Here is a 19,198-nt window from a genome sequence, read left to right as displayed (position 1 = left end):
TCAGCCTGAGAATGAGTCCCTCCCATTGACATGCAAAGAGCAACCAAGGCTTGACTACAACAGGAGGACACAGACAACCAACACAAGGGACACACCTGGAATACCGGGCTTTGGTGACCAGGAAGACTGTGCCACTGGGCCCCACAGCACACCTATTACATAAGGCCACTCTACTAAGACTAGAAAACATAGCAGCTCTGCCTGATACTGAGAAACAAACACAGGGAGGCAGCCAGAATGGGGAGACAAAGAAACATGTCCCAAATAAAAGAATAGAAACAAAGCTCCAGAAAAAGAACTAAACAAAATGGAGACAAGTGATCTACCAGATGCAGAGTTCAAAAGGCTGGTTATCAGGATGCTCAACGATCTCAGTAAGAACGTCAACAAAGAGATAGGAAACAGAAAAATAAAGATAGAAAGCATGAAAAAGAATCGGTCAGAAATAAAGAATACAGTAACTGAAATGCACACATCAGAGGGAATCAACAGTAGATTAGATGAAGCAAAAGTTCGAATCAGTGATTTAGAAGATAAGGTAGTAAAAAACACCCAACCAGAACAGCAAAAAGAAAAAAGAATACAAAAAAAAAAAGGTGGGGGAATAGTTTAAGCGGCCACTGGGACATCAAGCATACCAACATTCACATCATAGGAGTACCAGAAGGAGAAGAGAGAGAGCAAGGAATTAAAAACCTATTTGAACAAATAATGACTGAAAACTTCCCTAACCTGATGAAGGAAATAGACATACAAGCTCAGAAAATACAGAGCCCCAAACAAGATGAATTCAAAGAGGTCCACACCAACACACGTCATAATAAAATGCCAAAGGTTAAAGACAAAGAAAGAATCTTAAAAGCAGCAACAGAAAAGAAGTTATTTACATACAAGGGAACTCCCAAAAGACAATCAGCTTATTTCTCAACAGAAACTTAGCAGGCCAGAAGGGATTGGCATGAAATATTCAGTGATGAAAAGCAAGGATCTATAACCAAGATCGCCCAGCAAAGTTATCGTTTAGAATTGAAGGATGGATAAAGAGTTTCCCAGACAAGAAAAAGCTAAAGGAGTTCATGACCACAAAACCAGTATTACAGGAAATCTTAGATGGACTTCTTTAAGATAAAAATTAAAATAAAAAGATCAAAAATATGAATAATAAAATGGCAATAAGTACATATCTAGCAACAAGTACTTTAAATATAAATGGATTAAATGCACCAATCAAAATATAGGGTGGCTGAATGGATAAGAAAACAAGACTCTTACCTATGTTGCCTACAAGAGACTCACTTCAGATCAAAAGACACACACAGACTGAAAGTAAACGGATGAGCAAAGATATTTCATGAAAACGGGAAAAAAAACGGAGGTGGGGTGGGGTAGCAATACTTATATCAGACAAGATAGACTTTAAGACAAAGGCTATAACAAGAGACAAAGAAGGACCAAGTAATCCCACTTCTGGGTATTTATTCGAAAGAACCCAAAATGCTACTTCAAGGGTATGTGCATTCATATGTTCATTGCAGCAGTGTTTATAATGGCCAAGATGTGGAGGCAGCCTGAGTGTTCATGAATGGATGAATAGATAAAAAGAGGAGGTGGTTCATATATACAATGGTATATTGCTTGGCCATGGAAGGGAGTGGGTTCCCACCATCTAGACCTTCAGGGTATTGTGCTGAGTGGAGTATGTCAGACAGAGAAAGACAGATGCAAAGTGATTTTGCTTATATGTGGAATCTAAAGAACAAAATAACAAAACAAACAAAACAGAAACAAACTCAGATATAGGGAACATTTTGATGGTTGCTAGATTGGAGGCGTGTGGGGAGGTGAAAAAGGGAAGGAATTAATAAATACAAATCGGTAGTTACAAAATAGTCATGGGGATGTAAAGTAAAGCATAGGGAATATAGTCAATAATATGTTAATAACTATGTATAGCGCTAGGTGGATACTAGATTAGTCAGCAACATCACTTCTTAAATTATATAAATGTTGAACCACTATGCTGTACACCTGAAATTAGCATAAAATGATACTGAATGTCAACTGTAACTGAAAAATTTTGAAAGGAAGAAAAAGGTAAGGGGGAATAAGAGGTTCAAATTTCCATGTGTAAAACAAATAAGCCACGGGGATGTGATGTACAGCATAAGTAATATAGTCAGTAATATTGTGATAGCAGGTACAGTGTCAGATGGTTGCTGGACTTACCATGAGGATCACTTCTTTAGGTGTATAAATGTGAATACCTATAGTGTACACCTGAAACTAATATATTATATGTTAGCTATATTTTAATTAAAACAATGCTTAATAAAGGTATTATTTATAAACATGTGGGGAGGGTTGAGGAAATAAGGGATGGTGCCCCATCCTAGTGCTGGCCACAGCAGGAAGCCTTTGCCACCCCAGGCCTAAAGGTCAGGAAGCTGGAGCAGTTATTGGAGCCATAAAGGCTCCAATAACAGCCAGACAGCCTAGCAGGGAGGAGACTGGGGGATGTACCCTGACCCCTGACCTCTACCCCCACCCATCCATCCCCTCTGCACTCAAGGGAGGGGAGCCTCCTAGGCATGTGGGGGTAGGTCTGCAGGGTAGTGAAAAGATCCTAGTCTTCAGCACGTAACACATAAAAGCCTGACTTACATTTAGTATTTGAATATTTGAAACCTCCCTCTGACCTACCTTTATAGCTACCTGGGTACACGCTGCGGATCACTGCTGCCCAACTTAAACACAGCCTGTACCCTTCACATGCACCTTCTAATGGTGGTCCCTCTGTTGTTCTTGGTGCCCCAGGCCTCCTCCAGGCTTTTTGCCTTCTGACAAGCTTTGAGCCTGAGCATAGCCCCAACCAAGGTGCCCTGGCTCTGTGCTTCTGAGGCCTGAGTGCCTGAAACATGTGTTGTCACATCTGCTATGGGGAGTCATATCTCCCTGAGGACTGGATTCCAGCATCAGCAAGGGGAAGGATGGCATCTTGGAAGGTCTGGCCTCACCTGGGCAGAGCCCAGGATGGCGCTGAACGCTGCCCAGGTGGATGGATGATACCTGGTCTCCCCACAAGCCTCAGTGCTTTCCCCTTGGACCAGTGTGTCAGTGGGGAATTGTAGACAGCTCCTCCCATCCAAAGTGGAAGCTGCTTGTTGTGAGTCCCTCAACAACTGCACTGGCTCACAGAATGCTAATAATCGCAGTGGGGAGGATTGTCAGATTGCTCCTCGCTGCCCGTCACCACCATGTTGTTACCTTACTTCCTGCACTAGAGGAACCACTAAGGTACAGGACCAGAACATTGTGAATGTGTAGACTGAACAAGGGCATGTGGCCTGGAGAGGGCTCAGCTCAAACCTACTCCAGAGACTTGATTTTTAATGCACTGTGAATGTGTGCAGAGCAGAGAATCCCCGTGGTACTGTTTTAATTGTTTGCCTTTTTATTCGGACATAATTTCAAACTCAGAAAAATTTCAAGAATAAGAAGAGTACAAAGAACTAGAAGCCTGTCACCCAGGTTGACCTGTTGTTAACATTTCCCCCATTTGCCTTATCATTTGCATTCTCTCTGCAGATAGAAGGTATAAATATAGACACAGGATTTTTTCTTAATTATTTCAGAGTTAGTAGTGGACATCATGAAGCCCCTGAAAGACTTCAGTATGTCCTTCCTAAGACTAGGGATATTCTCTTACATAATCTAGGTACAGTTAGCAACACTGATACAAGAAACATATCTAATTTACCATCTGTATTCCAATTTTATCAATTGACCCAATTATTTCTTTCATAGTATTTTCTCCCCCTTCCGGTACAGGACCAAGTTTAAGGTCTAGTCTCTCTTTAGATTCCCTTAACCTAGGACATTTCCATAGTCTTTTGTTTGTTGATTGGTTTAACGTTGCCATTTTTGAAGAATAGTCTCCTCCCGTTGGCCTTTTTTTTTTTTTTTTTAATTTCAGGTTTGCCTGATGTTTCATCCAGATTTAAGTTCAGGTTATGCCCCGCTAGACTTAAAGAATCCTACCTAGATGAACTCCCAGAATACTACATAGATGATGTGTGTCCTCTCAGGGTCTACATCTGGAAGCAGACGATGTCCAGCCCCTCCCCCTTTGACAATATTCATTTTGATTACCCAAATTGTTGTCTAGTTCCTCTGCTGTGTGATTATTATTTTTTATTTTGCAACTAATAAGCAGTTGGTGGGGAGACCATGCAGATATCCTCTTCCTCATGAAAATGTTCCCCTAGATTTAGCCTCCATTGCTGAATCTTGCCTGACAAATGCTGATTCTCCCTTTCCAGAATTCCTTTCACATGCACTAGTTGCCAGGGGGCAGCAGCCTTCCCTTCTCCCCCACTTATTTATTTATCTATTTGTTATCGGCATGGACATATGATACTACTATATTTTTCAGTGGTTTAGAATTTATTGCAGCACTTAAACATTTTGGCATTCAAATCATCCCAGATTTGGCCAAATGAGAGCTCCCTTCATCTAACTCTTGACAAGCCCCCAACATTTTTAAGCACATTCTTACTTTCTGGCATTCAATGTTCCAGTTGATCCTGTAGCTATCCTGCCCCCACCTTGGAACCAGCACTTTCTCTGAGGAGCTCTGGTTCCCTTTGGTGGTGAATAATACCAAAGGCCAAGGTCTGGACACTAGGTGAACTCACTGCTACTGGAGTGTCTTAACTTCTTGGCCTTTTCAGCCAACAGGACTAGGAAATATATGTATTTATACACACGTACATACACATACATGCAAATGTACAGACACATATATGTGCACATAATCATGAACATATACACACACACTTTAGAAATCATGAGTTCATACCAGTCACTACAATTCCAGTCCATGCCCACAGGCTTTTTCTTACCTTCCCTTATTCCATATTTATATTTCCCTTCTTCCTCTCTGAAAAGCCTCATTTTAATACATCTAAGATGGTTTGGGTTTTGTCTGCAGAGATACCCTATTGAACGTCAATCTTTAATTTGTCTATAGTTTAAATCCATCAAATGGTTTCTACTTAATGACAAATATAAACAAACCATATACTGGCAAATGTAGACAAATACGAGTATTAAGCTCTATGTTTCTTGTTCTTTGTCAGCAGCACTACGAGTTTTAGGAAGAGCCATTCCAACTTTTCCGAGAAAGGCACATAGTTCCCACCTGTGATAAAACAAGCTATGTTCTGTTTAATTTCATATACAATTTGACATTCTATTATAAGGAATACTGTTGCTTTAAACTCTGTAACTAAGCCAAATTCTAAAAGAAGCCAGTTGCCAAGGCAACTGGGCAAAGAGTTAATTAATTTATCAGTCATTATATGCAGATTAATCTGCCTAACTGAGTTAGAAAAGAGGTGGGCTTGTTTGGTTTTTCTTTTTGGAATTAGTGGAAGAGAGAATGGTGCGATTTTTTTTCATTCAGTAAGAGCCTTAGAGTTCCTTCTGGAAAAGGCACAGGCTTTGAGATCAGTCATGCTCCATCCCTTTTAGGCCCCTGTGTGACCTTCAGACCAACAGCCTCATCTGCAAAATGTGGATTAAATGTGCATCTTGTAGTGGTGGTGATGATTGGTTGTGGTGCTGGAAATAAAGCACCTTTTGGTGTCTTAAATTTAAAATGAAGGGTGACTTACAAAGGTTAACATAAATTTCTCTAGTAAAGGAAATGATTTTTTTCTTCACTTCTGTAATTGAACACACACACACACACACACACACACACACACACACACACACACACACACACACACACACACACCCCTCTATGTGCTCTCACTGTAATCTGTAGAACTCAGAGAACTTGATTGCATTTACTTGATTGCTTGTTGTCCCTCTCTACTAGACTATTAAACTGCTTGAGATCGGGGACAATGTCTAATTCATTCTTGTACTCTCAAGGTTATGTGGGGGAGACGGGGTGTTAAAAAAAGATGCTTTCTGGTGAATGAATGAAAGAAAATGCACCCATTTGAAAACATCCTTAGAACCTCCATCTGTCCTTCAGGCTCTACGTTGCCACCTGCTGCTAGGAAACTATAATTGCAGTAAATGTTTCTAAAGGAATTGAAGTCACTTCACTGTGTTCAGTCAAAACAAATATCCCGAAACCACAAGAGAGAAAGATTTCTCTCTTTCACCATTGTCATGATGAAGATTCTACATGTGAATTTTTTCTTGTTTTTGTTGTGCTAAAATATGCATAAAAATTTACCATTTTAACCATTTTTAACTGTACAGTTCTGTGGCATTAAATAGATTCACACTGTTGTGGAACCATTGCCTCCATCCTTCCACAGAACTTGTTCCTCTCCCAAACCCCTCTCAATACCCATGAAACACTAACTCATCATTCCTTCCTTCCCACAGCCCCTGGCAGCCACCATTCTACTTTCTGTCTCTATGAATTTAATTACTCTAGGTCCCTCACATATGAGGTCTGACAATTAAGTTCGCGACATTGTTGCAACGATGTTGCTAATCTTTTTTTGCTATCAGGGATCACTTGTTATGAATTTGTACCAACTGGACAAACAGTTAACTAAGTTTACCGTTTAGAAGTGCTGAAAAGGTTGCATGAAAAAGTTAGCGGACCTGAACCTTTCACCAACAACTCATGGCTCTTGCATCAAGACAATGCACCAGCTCACATGGCACTGTCTGGGAGGGGGGTTTTAGCCAGTAAACAAATAACTGTATTGGAACACCCTCCCTACTCACCTGATCTGGCCCCCAATAACTACTTTCTTTATCCGAAGAAAGGAAATATTGAAAGGAAGATATTTTGAGGACATTCAGGACATCAAGGGTAATATCTGTGCATAGCTTCCCAAGGGGAGTACTTTGAAGATGACAGTAGGGATATTCAGCAATGAGGTATGTAGCACTTTTTCTAGAATGAGTTCACAAACTTAATTATTCAACCTCGTTGGTGGAATCATGCAGAAGTGAAATAAGTAGGCTTATTTCACTTAGCATAATTTCTTCAAGGTTTATCCATGTTGTAGCATGTGTCAGAATTTCCTTTTTAAAGCAGAATATTTCATTGCATGTATAAACCACATTTTGTTTATCAATTCATCCATTTGTGCATTTTTTTGTCATTTTTTAACGTCTCCTAGCTTTTGTGTCCCCAGCTAGCAGCAAGTACTTTGCTCAGCTGAGTATAGGTAGTGAACAAACCTTTGTTGCCTATGCTATAGTTCATTGTTTGTGTGTCTGCCTAGTAGAAAAAATCAGGAGCTGCTCAAAGAGGGATAATGTAGAGGGATAAAATGGATATGCATTTGTTAAATTAATGTTGAATGAAAATAATAATTACTACGTTTTTTCAGAGCTTGCTACTCATGAGGCACTGTGATAAAGGAATTGATTCATACAATAACTCTCACCACAGTACTATGAGGAGAATGCCATTATCCTCACCCATTTACAGAGAAAGAAACTGAGAATAACATAGTACAAGAAGAATTTGAGCCCAGGCATTCTTGCTCAAAAACCCATTCTGTTAAACACTAAGCCACACACTTCATGTGAGAGTTTATACCTTCAGAAAAATTGCCACAGCAAGAATATGTGTTTCCCTGTGACTCATCTGGTTCACCTAACCTCTGAGACAGAGTTTTACTGTTGGTCCATCTCCCTCCTGTGCAATATCAATTCTCTTTCCTTTGCTTTTACCTTGCAGTTCTTCCTCACCAGAACTGTGCTTCTCTCTGTGATCCAGCCCCACCATTCCTCAAGACATGCCTCAAGTCTCTTGTCCTTGATGAAGCTTTTTCCATTTCCATGGACACTTACATCTCCCTTGGAGGCCCTGCCACACCTTTCAGCCCTTGGTTCATATATATTGTCACACCTTGTCCTCTGAATGATTGGAGTGTTCTAGTCTTATTTTCCCAATTGCTCAAGAACATAAGAAATAGGTCTTAGAGTTTTCTTATCTGTTTTGTAGAATATCTCTATAGATGACGGCCTGTGGGGAGAAATAGACATGTGTTCAGTGATATGAATCTACAACTGGATTCTCTTAAATATCTCTCCTTACAGCATGTTGGTACATCGTTTGCTTAAAATATGAAAATAGCTGTGAGGCGGGCAGGAATTGCTGAAACCCAACATCGAATCAGTGTGTTAAAATGAGAATTCCTATCACCTAGTCTCTAGCAGCTCTGACATTTCACGAGGTCACATCAGTGATACCAGAGAACATTGCTAAGCATGTAAAATGCACACCACATTGCTTGTCTTTCTTTTGGCTCCAAATCTGGCGACTTCGTGGAGTCTGATTCACTTTATAAGCAAATATTAATGAATGTAGTAATTTGAGGACTAAAAACTCATGGTATCTAAGTGCTGAACTAGTGAACTAAGAACTAAGTGCTAAAACTTTTTTTTTCATAAAATTTTCCTTAAAATTTAGCTGTATTCATGTATGGTAGGTTTGTTCACAGTTTTTATATTTTACTTCACCCAATATTTGTTAACAAGTGAAGAAATATTTTTAAAACTGGTTAGACTAATTTTGAAACATCAAATCAGTATTGAAACATACCAGTTAAACATGCGCTTGACTCTGCTGTAGTCCAGTATTCTGCTAGGCTATTTGAGGTTAAAGAACAGAATTAAACAGGTAGGGATGCTAATCTTTATTGTTCAAATGCTAATTTTCACTCCTCTGGTCCTTGAGCATGATTTGATTTCTGGTTTGTAAAATGTGTTTTAAATTCAATTTTGATGTGTGTGGTTTCTCTCGCAATACATTAACAGCCCACAGACTGCCCTTCCAACCATTTCTACCTCATAACTTGACCCAGTTTAATGGCTTTCACAGATTTTTCTGAGCTATAAAACATTGATAGTTTTATTCATTCATTCAATCTTGCAGATTCCCTGTTCTGTTTTATGGGTTTTTGTTGTTTTGTTTTATAATATTCAGTAACCTCTCACCTCATGTTTTCATGCTATAATTAAACTCCTACCTGTGACACTCAGTTGTGTATTCCAATAAAGATATTTCAGTGTTGGGTTTTTGCACATGGGGTGGAATCAGAGACAGTTAGCATACGTTTCCTTCTGATTTGCTGCTATTTTGGTTTTTAAAGCTGTCAGTTGAACAAGACTGCATTACTACCCTTTATGGATGACACTTCCAAAAGCTGCTTAATATTACTTTGGCTGTAGGAGTAAGAAGGAAAAAAAAGGAGACAAATTATTTTAATAAATTCTAAAATATTTGATTGCAGAGTATTATGTACAAAAAGGGATATGTTTCCCTGCTTTTCTATTTTAAAAAAAGTGAAAAATTTACCACAATACTTTTAAAGTGTATAGTGGTTAGGTCATGGTGTGAGCTTCACTGCTAAGAATGGAAAATAATCTACACAGTTTATTTCCACCAAGATACTAAAGAAGAAAAGAGAAAACAACAACAAGTTACCTAAAATAGCACAAACTGGAATGAGGGCTGTGTGCACACTGGTCACTCAGCCACCACTGATTTGGCACTGCCAAGTTTGTTTGCAAAACTGGCTGGAGCTTTCGGTTTTTTGGAGCACTCTCATTTCATTGAATTAGTGACTTCACCTTTCCTAACCTATTTTGTTCCTCTTCTTTTAAAACTTTTGATATACAATTATGTTCGCGAACTTGCCACCATGCGCTTACATTGGCAGCACTGTGCAAACAGCTCAGTAAGGTTTCATAACCTTGGTAGATCAGTGTCTCACAGCTGTGTTCGTGTTGATGTGTGGCGGTGTCTTGCTGAGTGGCGTTCATTATTGTGGTTGCATGTTTTTGTGTGCCGGCACAAGAATGTCTGAGCTTGAATTAGAGCAACAAAAAAACATTAAATTTCTTGTTAAACTTGACAAGAGTAGAAGTGAAATTAGGGACATGTTAGTCCAAATTTATGGGGATAATGCCATGAAGAAAACAGCAGTGTACAAATGGATTAAACGTTTTTCTGAGGGGAGAGAATGCGTCACTGATGAAGAAAAGTCAGGGCAGCCAGTAATGAGCAGAACTGATGAAAAGATTGCAAACATTTGTCAAATTGTGCATCAAAATCGTCGGCTGACTGTGAGATGCATAGTAGACCAAGGAAACATCAATAGAGAAACAGTTAGAAAAATCTTAACTGAAAATATTGGCATGAGAAAGGTGTGTGCAAAAATGATCCCAAAGGAGCTCACCAATGAACAAAAGCAAAGGAGAGTTTACCAAGACCTTTTGGAGAGGCAAGATGAGGTTTTGGGCCATGTTACCATTGGTGATGAAACATGGATGTACCAATATGATCCTGAAACAAAGCGTCAAAATGCACAATGGAAGTCAGTCAATTCTCTATGACCAAAAAAATTCCATCAGTCCAAATCAAGAGTCAAAACGATGTTGCTAATATTTTTTGATATCAGAGGGATTATTCATTATGAATTTGTACCAACTGGATAAACAGTTAACCAAGTGTACTATTTAGAAGTGCTGAAAAGGCTGCATGAAAAAGTTAGATGAAAACAACCTGAACTTTTTGCCAACAATTCATGGCTCTTGCATCATGACAATGCACCAGCTCACACAGCACTGTCTGTGAGGGAGTTTTTAGCTACTAAACAAATAACTGTATTGGAACACCCTCCCTACTCACCTGATCTGGCCCCCAATGACTTCTTTCTTTACCCGAAGATAAAGGAAATACTGAAAGGAAGACAGTTGGATGACATTTGGGACATCAAGTGTAATGCGATGACAGCTCTGATGGCCATTCCAGAAAAAGAGTTCCAAAATTGCTTTGAAGGGTGGACTAGGTGCTGGCGTTGGTGCATAGCTTCCCAAGGGGAGTACTTCAAAGGTGACTACAGTGATATTCAGCAATGAGGTATGCAGTACTTTTTCCAGGATAAATTCGCGAACTTAATTATCATACCTCGTATTTGTTCCAGAAGCCGTAGTGCAGTTTTAACCTTTAGTAACCTCAAAAGTATAAAAAGCTTCTGAAAGACCACTTATATTTTTCAAATATTGATTTTTTTAAATTAAATTCAAAATGTGCACTATCTTGTGCTATATAGCACTCTAGTTATTTTTCAAACTAACTCAGCATCTCTTGGATGTAGGACTGTCAGGAATTCAAAAAGTTTCTTTGAATATTCTCATCCAGTTGTTACAATTCTGTGGAAAGAAACAAATTTTGTTTCTTATTTATAGGAGAAACAAATTTTGTTCTTATTGTCATCCTGGACTTGAGTTCAGCTAACCAGAGAACAGGTGCAATTTTTTTTCGACATTTGCCAACTTCAATCAGAGGGACTGAAACAAAAAACAAATTTAAAAATCATTACACTATTCAAAATTCACAAAATTAAGTAATATAAAAGAAATCTAATTAAACTTTCAAATGCAATAGACTTCTAAAATACCGTCTTAAACATCAACAAGAGTGACCAAAAAAAAATCACTTTGTCTTTGCCCTTTTGCTCCAAATTTTGTGCCTTCCCAATTCTCCTTGATGTGACCAGGGCCTTCCCTCGCCTACTTTGTGGGCCCCAGCATTTCCCTGACCTGGCCACCTCTGCCCCTCTGCTGGCACCTCTGCAGAGCAGCCCTTCATCTGTGAAGGTGGGTTTTGCGTTGCTTGGTGAGGATGTTGGTGCTGCACTGCCGTTGCCTGGCAACAGATGCTTGCACTGCCAGAGGTGCCAGGCTGTGCTCTGTGCTCCTCCAACAGCTCTGCTACTGCTGTTCCAGATGAGCCCCCTGGGATTTTGAATTCTGATCCCATGGTTCGAAACACAAATGAAGATCGATTTCCCAGACCAGACTAGAAAATGGCCAGGTGACTGGGTGTTTTTTTTTGTTTGTTTGTTTTAAGGAGTCTTTTTTAAGGAGCTCCTACTTGATAAAGGAGAGACTAGGTAAAGATTGACTGCATTTCTTTTAAGAAACAATTGCATCACTGTATAAGGACATTGTTTTTGTATTTAGTGTTCAGCAGTGTATTGTGGAACACACTGTAGGTCGTATAGTGCAGATCTGTTCATCTAATCCTTCATATAAAAATTCAACATATAAAAAGTTATCTTTAACCCTAATTCCTAAATCTGAACAAGTGGAAACTTTTTGCTATATTTTTAGGGTGACTGAATATCAGGTTGCCTTAAAAGTGTGGTTTCTGGGTTCTAACTTAATTCTCCCTTTATAAGTTTTCACGAGATTTGTTTTGTCCTCTTCTCTTCCCACTAACAATTTATAGAAATCTTGGCATCAAAAATAATTGACAAACTCTTTTAAACATCCCATTACACTATGCTATTTTTATCGACCGTTTCCTGCCTTCTGACTGCCCCGTTTACTACACTGCAGGTCGATAGTGCCATGTGTGAATATTTGTGTTAACACAAAGTGTGAGGCCTGACAACAGTGCTAAATAGTCTCCTTCCACACAACTAGAACTTTCAACTTAGCTCAGAATATAGTATAGCACTGTTTGCTTCTGCCTATGTCAAAAAGGGTGATTTACCGCTTTTGTTTTTTAAAGAGTATTGCTATTTTTAATATAGTACTAAACTGGACAAGTATTTTACCAAGTTAAAATTTTATCGTGAAATTCCTTTAATGAGAACACACACTTCAAGCAGGAATTATCTATGATACTTGTGAATTCATTCATCTATTCAACAAAGATTCACAGGGCATCTCTCCTGGGTCAGACACTGAAGGAGGCACAGGTGAAGCAGATGCAAAGAGAAGGGCTGTGCTGGGCCCAAGATGCCTCCACCCATCGGAGGAGGGGAGAGCCACCAGCCAGAGGGCAAGCAAGAAATCAAAAAGGCCATGTGGAGGAAGCCAAAAGACAAGAGCTTCCAAGAAAAACCAGACCCAGCTCTACAGAGAGGTCAAAGAAGATAAGACCGAAGTTCATGGGTGAAGTTTAGCCCCTGGGAGGCCATTGATGACCCTGGTGAGAATAGTTTCAGTGTAGAGAGGTGGGCTTCCAAGGGCTAAGGTGTAAACAGGAAGTAAGGCAAGACAAGGGGAGTCACATGTCCTTTTTAACTCTTGGTTGTGGTGGGCAGAACAAAGTTGTTGGAACTAACAAGGGACCTGAGATTGAAGCAAGTGCTGTTGGTTTTAAATGGGACAGAGTTGAATGTATTTGTATCCTTGAAGGAAACAAGCCAACAGAAAAAAAGAAGGTTGAAGAAAGAGGGAAGAGTCAGAGGGGACACTTGACAGGGTAAGGACCTCCAAGACCCTGGACACAGAGGCAGCACAGCAGGAGCCCCACCAGTGGCTCTCTGTGTGGAACAAGGCCAGACAGGCCATGCAGAAAGTTGTGGGTTTGGAGAAAAGTGAGACACTTGAAGACAGAGCTAAATAAGCAAAGGCATGTAGAAGAATAGATGTGCAGTGCTGTGCCCCTTCACCCCCAGCCTGAGACCATCAACTTGTAACAACGCACACGGAAGTGATCGTCTCCACAGTGCAGTGCTGGCATCTAAAACTGCTGCCCCATCTCTTCTTTTGCCCTCTTACCCCCAAGTACAGCAACCCGAGTGCAAAGCACTGGTTGCCCCTGTGGCCTGGCTGTAGCAGGAATGGAGAGACCTATCTCACACTCCGTCAAAATACATAACACATGCCTGTCTCCTGCCCTCCTTTGTTCCTCAGCTACAATGGCAAGTTCGAGGCCAGAGTGTCTTCTAGAAAAGGAGTACAGCTGTTCAGAGAACTGCAGAGGAGAAACGGGGGCTGGAGGTAAAGACAAGAGGCTAAGGGAGGCGGCGGCGTGGGTGCACTGGAATAGTCTAGAAAATGAAGAGAACAAAGGCGGTGTGACTGGTGAACTTCTCACAGATCCTCCTCCCTGATAGAATATGCATGATCCCGCGTGAGGCCTCGCCTGCCTGGGAGCAGGGAGGCGTCCGAAGGATCGGCGGGGAACGCTCCCCCGGACCCACTCTTCTGGGCTTGGGGTGCGAGGCAGCCACACGTCCGCGGTCCGGACCCCACGCGGGTGAGCTTCCCTCGGGCCGCGCTTAGGGGTCAGCTCCCGACCCCTCCAGTACCGTTAGCACTAGCGCCCCTCCCACACTCCGGGACCATCGTATTAGTTGCCCCCGGAGCAGGCCGACTCCCTTTCCCTGAGGCGCAGAGGCCCCCGGGGGAGCTCAGACCCGGGAGGGACCGCAGGTTCGACGGCCGAGGCAAAACGGGACGCGGGCCGAACGGCAGGTGCCCGCAATCGCCCTGCGGGGACTCGGTGGCGCGCTCCGTGCCTCGGCGTAGCCGTGGACCACCACCCAGCAGGGCCCCGGCACCAGGCTGAGCGCGCGTTCCCCCGGGACCCCTCTGGGCTCTTCCCGGTCGCGCCGCCAGGGGCGGGGCTGAGCGCTGCGCGCGGACGCAGGGCGACCGGAGGGCGCTACGCCAACAGCCGGCTCCAGCAGAGCCAGGAGCTCTAAGCACCTGCATCAGTTGATTGTATGCTATTTATCCAGCAGATAATTCTAAGCAATAATCTTTAAAAAGCATTTGACTCTGTGCGTCTTCCTTGCATCCTTTTTAGTTAGGAGTTTGTGGTGGGCGGGGGAGGAACAAGAACGCCTGTTCTGATCGGAAAACACAGAGAGACCACGACCATCTCTTTCAGCAGCAAGGAAGAGAAACCGTCGCGGGAGCCACACATATCTACAACTCTCTATTGCTTTTTGTGCAAATTCCTAACTGTGCCTGACATCCATCCAAACGGGCAGGCATGGGCTGTTTGGGCAACAGCAAGACAACAGAAGACCAGGGCGTCGATGAAAAAGAAAGACGCGAGGCCAACAAAAAGATCGAGAAGCAGCTGCAGAAGGAACGCCTGGCTTACAAAGCGACTCACCGTCTGCTGCTACTGGGTAAGGCTGGAGGGCGCGCGGCGAGCGGAGCGCACATCCAAGAGCACTGCGAGTGCGGGCCGGGCGGGCCGAACGGGGCTGTGCGCACCGCCCGCGACCTAGCAGCCGCCAGCGACTCGGACCAGCTCCTCAAGAGTTGGCGTGTACTTGAAAATGCCTGCGATGTGCTAGGATAATTGCTTAGTGTGGGTTGGCGTGAAAAATGGCCAGGGCATCGAACTACAGATCACAGCATTCTTTTTGTTTGTTTGTAGGGGCTGGTGAATCTGGGAAAAGCACTATCGTCAAACAAATGAGGATCCTGCACGTCAATGGATTTAATCCTGAGTAAGGAATGATCAATTGCGGTTTTGCTTAAAAACTGCATGCAAACTTTGTCACTTCTCTCTGTCTTCGCAAACAGTTAATTTGACCAGTGAATACACCTTTAAGGGAGAAAAATATAGAAGTGTGTTGTTGAATTTGGTATATTTAGGCAAATCCTTCTTCTAGTAGTGTCTAGATCAAAAAAACAAAATAACTTGCTTAACAAAATATGACTTATTAGGTATTCTTGACTTATTAGGTACTCTGTATTCTTGGTATTGCTCTGAGCACACTTAATCAATATGTCAATCCATACGTTTCTCATATTTGTCTTCATCTATTTTAATTCATAACTATCAACATATCGGATAGATTCAAATTAAATATATTTACAAGTATAGCTTTATAGTTTTATATGTAATACTCATGACAAATTTGCCATGTTTTGTGTAACCGGTGTGGTTGTTTAAAGCTGTAGATTGTAATTCGTGCATTCAAATTTGTTAGTACAAATTAGAAAAGGGAGGTGTTTTCCTTTCTGGTAAAAACTTGGCAGTGGTTGTCCTGGGGCTTGATGTTGACCTCTAGGAAAACCAGTATAGCTCCATGCCGCAGCTGGAAATTTTAAATCCCATCCAATTGATTCAAATCAGTGCCAGTGATAAATTAATGACAATTCTCTTTTAATACAGGGAAAAGAAGCAGAAAATTCTGGACATCCGGAAAAATGTTAAAGATGCTATTGTGGTAAGAACTTATATTTAAATGATGTTTACTAGAAAAGTTAAGTACTCTTCTCTCTAAAACTGTGTATACCGAAATTATATATTATTCTCATACATGGAGCCTAAGTGTTATATTTATCCATATATATATTTATATTTATATTTATACTTTTCATTCCATTTTAGACAATTATTTCGGCGATGAGTACTATAATACCTCCAGTTCCACTGGCCAACCCTGAAAACCAATTTCGATCAGACTATATCAAGAGTATAGCCCCTATCACTGACTTTGAATATTCCCAGGTACGTAAATCCTTATTGAAATATTTTAGGTGATGCAAGATGGAACCATTTTTAATGAGGTGGCTTACTGAGAATCAATGTTAATATTAATTCATTATCAAGTTTCTTCAAAATCTAGCTCTGCTTAAGAGAAATATTTTCCTCTGTACCAAAATATTAACATTGGTTAAAAATATTAAAGACAATAGGATTGTAAAAAATGCTTTTGTGAATGTATTGATGAGTTTGATAGTCAGGAAGACAGCATATCTTTAAAAAATATTGATAGTACTTTCTCCTATATGTATTTCTAAATTAACAAGTAAGCAATTTCCCAGATAACAAATGAGTAGAAATTCCATGAGTAGAGAGAAATACTTTATGATATGTGATTGCCTCCATGGAAAGAATAGAAAGAACAGAATTCATTTTACTTTTAAGGTGTGTGTGTGTCCTTCAGATTAGACAAGAAAAGAATGCATGCTATAAATAATAATGTGGATCACTTCTGAATGTTTACTCTATGATAGAAAAATGTAGTTTGCTTTACATCTGTACGATTTAGGGCAGCTTTCCTAATCACTTGGATGGCAGTAATGCTTATGCAAAAGAGTGATATGAATACAAGTTTCTCTGTTTTGGGGAATCACCACTTCTTTTAAATATTATTATTTGGAAATTTTATTAAGCATGTTTCGAAGAAAGATATATTTGTTAAATTTCTCAAAATCATTTTTGTTACAATTGTGCCAAAAGCATATATTTGTGTGTTTGTGTATGAGTGTGTCTACCCATCAATAACAGTATTTCAAAGTTTTCACTGCCTGGCATGGTGGTCTTAAGACATTTTTCACTCTCAGAACCCTTTCTTCCAAGGGAAGCTGATACGGAAACCAGTGTGTACAATAGATAGATCCGGCCCTGCTCTGACTGAAGTTCCAGCCAGTGTGTGCCTGCTCAGCCCTACCCCTTCTTTTCAGCACTGCAGTTTTCCTATATGCTCTGTATTGGGATGGTAGATAAGAATGACTTTTTTAAAAGACTTTATTTCTGTTTTCCCATGGGATTATTGCTTCTGCGAAGCATTCCAATGTAGTCAGTGAGTTATCTACCATTTATAAAACGGAGATAGGGGTGGCAAAATGACTAGAAAAAGGGGCTAGGGCATCTGGCACAGCGGGGCCCACTTTATTTTACTAAACTATGTCTTTCATTGGATGGCTTGAAGAGGGATAAAGGAGATGATGTGGGGGACATAGGGGTGGGGTGGGGTGGGCAAAGCAGTGATTCAGCTAACTACAGCTGTAAGATGTCCTCCCAGCACTCTATGGTGTCTTACATATTGAAGAAGTCACCCAAAACTATAAGGTCCTAGCTGAAATCAAAAGTAGCATTCCCATTCAACTTCAGATTTACACATTCATAGACACATATTTGAATTCTCAATTTTGTCCTGTTGTGTTTGCTTAAATGTAATCTTAAAACATCTTATATAGTTCTGATACAGGAAAGTTTTTCTTAGCATATAATGAGAAATTAGAATTAAGATGAATTAATCAACTACACATCTTCTTTCTTCTGTTCATGACAAACTCACACATGATAAAATGATCCCATATTTAAAATTCATAAACTCAGTAACTCCCATGTGGATTACTAAGGATTCAAAGTACCTAATTTGTGAAAGTGTTTTTTGAGCTAAATCATAAATATTTTTAATAAACAAATAAAACTCGACAAGCCATTTTCTTTGAACACAGGTATTTTCATATAGATGTGTTAAGGCTGCTTAAAAATGATTATCAGAAACCAATAAAAGACAATTGGGAATCAGCAGATACATGTGCAATTATAATGATCTTTCAGAGGTAATACTTTTTTAGTAGTTTTTAAAGCCAACATTCTGTTGTCATCTGTGTCTCTGTCCATGTCAAATGACATTATATTTATGTTAATAAAAGAGACTGCACTTAATATAAATGAAGAAATTAATGTCTAAATATATAGCTTTACTTCTGAAAATGCTGTTTTTAATATGCGTACATTTCAGTAACATTTTTTCATAGATCTCTAAAATATTCATATCACTTATAATGTCAGATGGAATAGTTCTTAGATTTACATTTTGATGATCCTAAGAAGTCTCTGACTTATATACTTGGTACATTTGGATAAAATTAACTTTTATTTAAAGAGAATGATTATTGTTTTAACAATAAAAGTAGAGCTAAATCGAGTATTTTTTATAGTAAACATAACACTAATTTACTAAATCTAGGACTTCTTTGAGATTAAATTCTTGAGAAAGTCTTTCAGTGTTACTTTCAATTCTTTGAGGGTCTTACGTTTATTTTCCTTTAGATGTAAAATAATTTTTGAACCAAATATACCCTATCATTAAAAATAATTCAGATTTCTTTAAGAAGGAAAAATTAGATCTTTTTTTAAGGAGAAGAGGATAAAAAAGCTTAACAAGAAATGTGAGAACAGTCTGATCTGTTGGTCACTGCTCTATCATTACCACCTGATACTTCCTAAGGTGACGTTTATCAGAATTGCATGTCAGTATAAATCCAGAGAGCAGGAATATTATTTCCTCTCCTCCCAGGTGAGAGGACACCAAGCATTTGGTGAGGGTGCAGCCTGGCTTACCACAATGGACAGGAAGTAAGGCCCTGAGATGCCCAGCTGACACTGTGAGTCTTGGTTCTACCACTCTCTAAAGACATGACCTCAAGCAAGTGACCTGCCACTCAGTAAAGAACAGGGTAAGAGCAGGGCTTCCTGAAGCCACTCTCAGGAGGGCAGGCGAGCACATCCATGGAAAGACTGAGAGCTATGCCTACACCAAGTGATTCTCAGCTGCTCCTGCCTATGTGCTTGTTCTGTCTCCTCTGGGAAGTGTGAGTAGAATTCTAGAATTCATATCATACAGGTTAGTGATCT

The 19,198-nt window shown here is 40.2% G+C and overlaps 1 protein-coding gene across 6 annotated transcripts in view; it reads left to right on the top strand.

The window, feature by feature from the left end:
• GNAL (G protein subunit alpha L) overlaps positions 1-19,198 on the top strand; it is a 202,236-nt gene that overhangs the window by 43,525 nt on the left and 139,513 nt on the right. For 2 of the 6 annotated variants that reach the window (XM_019711346.3, XM_019711347.3), the window contains exons 2-4: positions 15,191-15,263; positions 15,935-15,989; positions 16,154-16,273. In XM_019711346.3, coding sequence (XP_019566905.2) covers positions 15,191-15,263; positions 15,935-15,989; positions 16,154-16,273 — 248 coding nt within the window. Of the gene's footprint in view, positions 1-13,878; positions 14,054-14,439; positions 14,937-15,190; positions 15,264-15,934; positions 15,990-16,153; positions 16,274-19,198 lie in introns of those variants that run through there. The other 4 variants (XM_019711349.3, XM_019711350.3, XM_074340381.2 and 1 more) reach the window with 4 other exon arrangements.

Source organism: Rhinolophus sinicus, chromosome 4 (genome assembly GCF_057876585.1).
Source record: "Rhinolophus sinicus isolate RSI-liver-muscle chromosome 4, RSI-T2T, whole genome shotgun sequence".
In the NCBI taxonomy this organism is placed as follows: Eukaryota; Metazoa; Chordata; class Mammalia; order Chiroptera; family Rhinolophidae; genus Rhinolophus; species Rhinolophus sinicus.
The sequence above is the reverse complement of the archived record's forward strand: the minus strand, read 5'-3'. Positions and strand labels throughout refer to the sequence as shown.